We start from the raw sequence: 8607 nt of genomic DNA on the forward strand, positions 1-8607 counted from the left end.
TAGTAGTTTGTAATGCCATAATTTCAACGGATTTTTTTCCCCTCTGTCCGATCAAGACAATGAGCACACGGTTAGTCTCACCGGTCGAATAGTGATACATTATACATTTATTGACTGGGTAAGAGGGCAACATGCGTTTTGTCAGACCCAAGAACCAAACTGCATGTCTGCCTGAGGCCGTTAGGCCGAAGGCAGACAGTTTGGTTCAAGGGTCGACAAAACGCATTTTGCCCGAGAACTCAGTCAATAAATGTTTTGTTATACCTTTCATTTTATTTTATTTCTTTGACATTCATGTATTTTGTACTGTTTCCCGTGATGTAACCTCAGGTCCGTCACTTTTAAACACCAACGAATGAAAATGAGATTAAGCTCCGTCCATTCTGTGACTTAAGCGGTCCAACATCTCACCGAGCGGTCAAACATCGATTTTTTTATGCCCGCTCAGCAAAACATTAGAAATGTTAGAAGTTTTTACGTATAGATTTGAATAGAAACAAATTTTTAAAGGTTTAACAAATTCCTTCCTAGCATATGATCCAATCTCTTTTTAGGGTGTCAAATTTGTTTGCTTTGCTAACAATTAATATTGTTTCATTGATCTCCATATATCATTACTTTTCTTTTAAATCACTTTCTTTTTTGTTCAGGAAAGCAGTAAGAGCAACGGGGATTTTAATTCCATTGCTTGGTCTGCAATTTCTACTTTTCATAAAGCGTCCAAATGATAAAGAATCCACATTGTATGACATATACACTTACGCAGTATCGGTGGTTGTTTCATTACAGGTAATTATCACATATTACGTTGTAATATAAGATACATACCGATAATTAACATTTCAGGAATTCTAAATCTAACTTTAGATTTTCACAGTAATTATGACTAGATATACATGCATTCAGTATTATTCCTCAATATAATCTTGATGTTCGTTACTTAACATAAATAAATTTAAGTGAATAATACACCTCTGGAAAGCCTAATATTTTTTCATTGCTTTTTATCTTGCAGGGAGCTTTTGTTTCCATTCTCTATTGTTTCTGCAATGGCGAGGTAAGAAAAAAATTCTAACATTACCATTTAAAATATACATGTAGTAAATTTAAACAAAATTTTAAAAGTCAAAATAAGAATGAAAAAACTTAATAGAAATTGATTTGAATACATACTGAATTAAATATAAATAGACATTTTTTTAATTTATCAAAAAATTCATGATGAAAGATTGATTGATTGGTTGTATATTGTTTAACGTCCCTCTCGAGAATTTTTCACTCATATGGAGACGTCACCGTATGCCGGTGAAGGGCTTCAAATTTTGACCTTTACTCGGCACTCAGGGCCATTGAGCAGTGAGGGATCTTTAACGTGCCAACGCCTGCCGCTGACACGGGACCTCGGTTTTTAAGCATGATGAAAGAAAAGGTTGCATTAATGAAGTTTCATCATCTCAAAAATTCTGCTTTGTGAACCGTTATATAAAGGGCATTTTTCTTACAGGTTTTGACGCTATTACAGAGGAGATGGTATCAACACAGAGTGTCGTTACCAGGGAAACGGAAGCGCGCGCAATCTTGTTCTGGGTCCACCATGTATACGTTTATTGATCCAATGTCACAAGGAAATTCCAACATGCTTTGATTTCTAAAATGCTATAAATTTTAGATGTTTATAAAAGTATATTCATTAAATAAAATATGGTAAAAACGAAAAATGTTATAATTTCTTCTACACCATTGTTGGAAACAATGTCAAAATATTGATATTCTTCTATTTTAAAGAAAAACAACAACAGAACGTGATTTCTTTAAAAATAAAAGATTTGTTTGTAAAACACTGAAGCATCCAAATGCATGACAGCTGATAGGGAAGGTGAAAGTTTCACAAATTCAAGTCAAACTCCAATACCAGGTCCAAGAGATCAAAAATGTTGAAAACCAACAGAACTTAAGGACTATAGTCTCGGTGAATGTATTTGAATTATGAAATTCCAAGCACTATAATAACCCTTCAAAAGTTCTGGCTAAGGTTAAAGTTTTTTATAAAAGATGTTCAAACTTCAAGGTAAATGTCAAAGGGTAAAGATTACATTTGATATTAGCCGGCTGGAGAAGACCTTGTCATAAGAAAACACACGTGAAACATAAAAGTCCCTCAATTCAATTCAATTTATTCACTCAAAACCATGTAAATGGTACATGAGGTACAAAAACATGTAAAACATATATACATGTAATACAGTGGGTCTAGCAGAAGGTGATAATTAAGGAGAACAGACAATACTATTAATTTTAGAAATAAATATACATAATTGTTTCAAAGAATCAACATCATTTTGGCACATGATTTCACAAAACTTGATGATATTTGGATTAGAGCAAAATTTTTGGTTCAAATAAACTTTCGTTAATTGGTTTAAAGCACTACATTCTAAAATATAATGATACTCATCTCCTATCTGGTTACTACTGCATAAGCTACAAACTCTTTCATTTCTTTGAGTACCATTCCATCTACCTGTTTCAATTGGGAGGTGGTGATTTGTGGTTCTAAACTTAACAAAAGTTTTTCTAAATTTAAATGATAACAGTGTTAAATATTTTTCGCACTCAAAATTGGTTTTAAAAATTCTATAATTTAAACTTTTTGATGATTCTTGAACTTCACTATTCCACTTTTGAATATATTGATCTTTTAATCTTTGTTTGACTGTAGCGGTTATCTGTACTTGAATTTTTACAAGTGAGTGCGCCTACATCTCTATCGCTACCTACACGACCATTGACAATATACACATTATTATTTATACAAAAATCTATCATCTTATAACCGAAGTTATTATTTGAAAAATCTTTTACAGTCCTGTCAAGAGGAATGTTTACATTATCAAAACACGTTTCAATATCGTTATATTCAACACCAGAATTACATTGTTTAACATTTGTCAAAAACTCATCTGTAATAATAAAGTCATTCAATTTGCCCACTCTAGAATTAAAATCCCCCAGCAAACATCTTTGGATATAGACATGAGCTTTTGTTCTATTTCAGTAAAACAATCTGGGGATGAATACTTGCTATTTTCTGGAGGGATATATACAATACCAAAATAAATTTCATCCTCGAGATGAAATAGCGATCTATTACATTTGAACCATAATACATATTTACAATCTGTATTGATTATTTTGATATATTTGACAGTGGAGACTCTAATTAATAAAGAGTAGTATAAACGGTCTAGATAGCCCCGCATTCTGATTGGCTGAGAGAAATCACGTGATCAGATTTGATTGGTGGAGGGGATAAATGGGTCAACTGAGTGCAGTTCTAACCCTAACCCCCTAACTAGCCCTAACTAACCCTAACCCCCTAGCCCCTAACCCTAACCCTAACCCTAACTAACCCTATCCCCTTAGCCCTAACTAACCCTAACCCTAACCCCCTAACCCTAACTAACCCTAACCCTAACCCTAACCCTAACCCCCTACCCCTAACCCTAACCCTAACCCTAACTAACCCTATCCCCTTAGCCCTAACTAACCCTAACTAACCCTAACCCTAACTAACCCTAACTAACCCTAACCCTAACTAACCCTAACCCCCCCCCCTAACTAACCCTAACCTATTCCCCTTAAATACTGGAGTTGTTTACACAGTGTTTACATTGGTACGTAGGTACTACGTTTTTTGTTTATGGACACAGGTAAAATACTTGGCAGTGATTCAAGTCAGGGGACCGTGTGCAAAAAAAAAATATGCTGACTACACAGGTAAATACTAGGCAGCGAGCCAAGTTTGTTTAGAGCCGTGTGCAAAAAATATGCTGACTACACAGGTAAATACTTGGCAGCGATTCAAGTCAGGGGACCGTGTGCAAAAAAAAATATGCTGACTACACAGGTAAATACTTGGCAGCGAGCCAAGTTTGTTTAGGGCCGTGTGCAAAAAAAAAATATGCTTACCTATGCATTGTGACGTTATTCACTGTATAAGTACAATGTGATTATGACGTCACACTTTTTCATTTACAGTCTAGACAGCCTATAGTCTAGCCAGCCTAATCAGTTTGAACTGAATTTTTTACTGAAAGACAATAACAAATAACACACAATACAAGAAACATTGTGTTTCTCTCAAGTTATAACACCAGGTCACTTTTTTAAAAAACTTAGAATTTCTTTTTAAATTTTTTAAACTTTTTTTTTAAAATTAACTTATAAATTTTTTAACTTTAAACTTTTTTAAAATAACTTTAAATTTTTTTTTATTATTATTTTTTTTTTTGGGTAAACTCACCTTATAGTTTTTAAGAAATAAAATTTAAAAAATCATGTAATACTACATCAGTGTTATGTTATTGTATGACTTCATCTTTTATACAGTCGGGTTCGGGGTTTCGGGCAGCCATGGCGAATTTCGGCAAGATTTTACCCCAGTGAAAAAGGCTTGTAATCCACAGTGTAGGTCTTTTAAAGTTGTTTCACATTGTTTATGATTGTGATTATGTTATCGCTCACCTATATGTTTAATGTCAGCTATGCTAAATAACCCATTTCTGTGTAATTTGAGAGAATGTTTTTGCCATGTGGTTAAAGTATGGCGTGCTATTTATGTTATCATTTAAAGTCTATAGTAAATAAATCTGTCTTAAAAAATACATTTTACCAATGACATTTAATATGATTAGAGTATAGGTATCCATATATAAGAGATATTATTTTGCATTACATTTAAACATGTTTTTCTGTCCTGTTTATCTGTCAATTGTTGCTTTACTTCCTTTGTAAAATTTAGGTTAAATATATTGAGTATCACTGAATATTGTATGCTTTTTTTTTTTCAGGATCAGCTAAGATGTTGTTTCACTGGATTATTTAATTGGGCATATAATTGGATATCTCTGGTAAGTTTGTCTTTGTTTTGTTTACATTTATGAAGGTCATCTTTGCATTTAATCATAATTATGTAAAGTTCTGTTTTGAATGTAAATGTACTGTATTTATCCTCATTTCATGTGATTTACACTTGTATAACCTGCATGTAACTCAGAGTGCATTTAATATTTCTATGATGGGTCATTCCATGATATTGAATTTCAATCATGTTCTCTAAATTTTGGTAAAATACATGGTATCTTTTACATTTCTGTCCCTTTTATCTGTAAATTATTGCTTTACTTACATTGTAAAATGAGGTTAAATGTGTATCACTGAATTGTATGATTTTTTTTTCAGGATCAGCTGAGATGTAATCGATCACAGGATTATTTAATGCATAGGCTAATTGGGCATATAGTTGAAAATCTCTGGTAAGTTTGTCTTGTTTTTTTTTTTACATTTTCCTATGATGGTCATCTTTGCATTTAAGCATGATTATATGGTTAATTTTATTACTGTATAATACTTATGTGATCTGATATCTCTAACTTACATTCATATAAGCACACCCTTATTTAACCTAAAATATATTAACACATGATTAAGGGATCTTCAGAATATTAATAAGTCCTTTTGTATAAATTATATGATTTAATTTCATAATTCATTATGTATGTTACCCATGACCATGGAATTCAGACTTACTAAATGGTGATCAAAGAGATATTAATTAGGAATCTAATAAGAGAAAAGGAAGAATTTACAAAAGATTAATCACAATAGTTATTTACTTTTTGTTTTGATTCTAAATATGTGGGATATATGGCATACATATATTTTCATTTTCACTTTTGTTTCTTAGTAATGAGCTTTTCAAAAAATAAAGGACTACATGTTGTACTTTGATGATGCTAAAAAAGATGTATTTTTCTGTATGCAGTACTGACAGATATTAAACAAAATTGAATCTGTTGTTAATAAAAAAATCTTTTAGTGTCTAAATAATTAATTTGATAATCATTTTATTTGTGATATCAATACAGTAATTGTGCTTTTTTTTTTATTATCTAAAGATAACATGATGAACTTTTCTCATCTGGAGTTAATGTTAAAAACAATTTTTGAGATTAAAAACAAATATTTTCATGAACTTTTTTGGCATTGTACATGTTTGTTCAATTTTTAAACATGCATTGTTTCACACAGTACTCCATCATATTAACAAAAATGGTTTTATTTCTACAGTCCTCAACCTGGAAGCCATGTTTTGTTCCTAACCATCTATGATTAATTCTCTATGAAGTTCAGACTGTCTGCTCTTCCTTTGGAAATACACAGTTAGTCAACCAACAAAGAAACACACAAAACTTGAAGGTAAAGTTTCAATGAGATACAATTGTAATATATATTTATTTATTATTTTATTATTTTTTTTTTTTACATATGCATGTTTATAATATTGAATTGATATGTAAATGAATGTATATTTAAATAAAAAGGGCTTGGTGGTCATGGTCATGTTTAAACTATATTGATCTCCTTTAGAAGAAGAAGAAGAGCTCCATTTCAATATATATACAAAAATGCATGATCAAATTTTGAAACTAAAATGTATGAAAGTTTTCTTTGCCAAATGATAGTTAACAGCTGAAGATAGCATATCTAAAGAATAAGTTAAATATGGCTAATTTGCAACCCCCCCCCCCAGCTTCCTTAATATCATAGTTGGTAAAGATAGCAAGTTTTGACTCCAATTGCTGATGAATTCTGAATTTCCCATTTAATATTAACATAATATCACAGGGAAAGAATACTATAATGTAGCACATCAGGATGACCAGAAAAGAAATCTTAATGACCCTCTTAACTATGTACAAAGACTGTAACCTTATAACTGATGTAAGATAATCTGATTGTGTGGAATTAAAATTCCCTGGTGTTTCTACTACCCAAGATCTTCTTATGAGTGCATGGGACTGTTGTAAACCTTCTCCTGTTTATAAAAAATATACCTTGGAGCATGACACTTTATTCATAAAAGGTACTTTCAATATCATTTCTATGAGTTTTTGTTCTTTCTTTTTAATAATCTAGTGTTATATCTCATTTAAACCCATTAATATGTATGCTTCCAAAATCTTAGATCTGTCTGTATAGTTTTTTCAGCTCTTTGAACACAAATACCCTGATTCAATCTTTTGAGGTAAACATGATAGAGACATCATAGATGATTATCAGAGTGTGTATCACAATCTTAACCATAAGGTCAATTTAAATGGTCTAAGACACAACAAATGAAAGTGAAAACTTTTTTTTTTTTTTATTAGAATACATAATTTTGTAATAAACAAATACTGGAAAAGTTACTCTCATAATAAGCCTTAATGTCCTCCAAGAATTCAGTTTGGACTTCCTCCATTAATCCTTGTATCTTCTCCAATGGTTTTGTGGGCTAAAATTCATGTGTCTTTAACAACATTTTTTTCTGACAACTGTTTTCTCTTATTATCTATAAACTTGACTTCTTGTCTAGTCAAAGGTCTTTCAGGGTAATCCAAGTAATTCTTACCCTCTTTTGGTAATAAATGGTTATATTCCTCATTGGCTTCTTCTGCAATCAAGGGTCTTTCTATGTAATCTCTGACAACATTAGGATCACCCTTCTCTGGACTTAATTGATTATATTCTTGTTGAGAAATGATCTCAATAGTGCCATCTTTTTTTATTTTAACTGGTATACCTCTGTCTATATCTTTCTCTGAAAGAACTCTCTTTCCAAACTGAATTTTACTCATTCCTTTACTCTTTTCTTTACTGGAGGTGTTACCCATGGTTAATATGAAAAAGTCAAAATCTTTTGTTACAACTTGTATTTATACCCTTTTTGTCTATATTTAGAATTCCATCAAGCTTATATTATATAACAATTTTTTTCAACTAAGACTCTTTTTTTTTCTTTTTTCAGGATTCTCTAGTGAGGGCTTATGGAAATGATCTATGTCTACTCTCAGAATGGTGAAAGACTATCAGATTATGCAAAGACTAACAGAATATCCTCTCTTGGAACACTGAAACAAGAAAATCAAACAGGAGATGGATGGAGGATTTAAGAAGCACATAGATAAATATGATTTCCTACGAATTTAACCAGTATTATCATAGACTGTGGTTTACAGGATGACAAAGTAACAGGATTGTATCATTTTACTGTCAGACACTGACTATGGATAAGATGTACCCATTTATTAAACTGAGATCTAGTCAAATCAAGTACAATTGTATTGAAAAATGACTTTCTGATAGCATGAACTCTTTAAAAACTAGATGCTGTCATGAGACAGTAATACCCGCACTAAGGTGTTTGCCTCTAAATACACGCTCCTACATATTGGGCGGCTTTCAAAGGAAATAGTCAAAATAATTCTATAATTTACATGTATTAATCAAATTGATTATGAAATTCTCAGACCCTGTGACCTATAACTCAGAACCTCTTATATTTATTTTATACATGCTTAATTCATTATATACAAGTCTGAATTTTATTAATGATGTAAATTCATGCACGGATCTGTCAGGGGGGGGGGAGGGGGGTCAGCCCCCCCCCCCCCCTTGGAATTTACAAGGTTAAAAAATGTATACACTAAAACAAGGAAAAAGTTACAATGGACCCCCCTTTGAAAATGCAGATCCCCCCCCCCTGGTAAACACGAATATGTGTAA

General features: G+C 31.8%; 2 protein-coding genes and 1 long non-coding RNA gene across 3 annotated transcripts; 2 read left to right on the forward strand and 1 right to left on the reverse strand.

Annotated features, from left to right (window-relative positions):
* Nucleotides 1-650: 650 nt before the first annotated feature.
* Nucleotides 651-1654, forward strand: LOC134263357 (calcitonin receptor-like; the record flags this gene model as incomplete). Its single annotated transcript, XM_062745690.1, has 3 exons — nt 651-789; nt 1016-1057; nt 1505-1654. Coding segments are annotated over 3 exons (322 nt in total), but the record flags the coding sequence as incomplete, so codon positions are not given.
* A 2673-nt stretch (nt 1655-4327) lies between these two features.
* LOC134263359 (uncharacterized) lies at nt 4328-8181 on the forward strand. The gene is made up of 5 exons (XR_009991249.1): nt 4328-4467; nt 4851-4910; nt 5242-5315; nt 6130-6258; nt 7850-8181. It is a non-coding gene; the product is annotated as an uncharacterized LOC134263359 (long non-coding RNA).
* On the reverse strand, nt 7230-7741 carry LOC134263358 (uncharacterized). Its single transcript, XM_062745692.1, has 2 exons — nt 7454-7741; nt 7230-7336 (listed from the first exon to the last, which is right to left on the reverse strand). Exons 1-2 carry the CDS (start codon nt 7713-7715, stop codon nt 7284-7286), a joined length of 315 nt encoding a protein of 104 aa, XP_062601676.1. The 5' UTR covers nt 7716-7741; the 3' UTR covers nt 7230-7283.
* Nucleotides 8182-8607: the final 426 nt, after the last annotated feature.

This window comes from Saccostrea cucullata, unplaced genomic scaffold (genome assembly GCF_032062105.1).
Source record: "Saccostrea cucullata isolate Sc308-1 unplaced genomic scaffold, CSIRO_AGI_Scuc_v1 ctg11343, whole genome shotgun sequence".
Taxonomy (NCBI): Eukaryota; Metazoa; Mollusca; class Bivalvia; order Ostreida; family Ostreidae; genus Saccostrea; species Saccostrea cuccullata.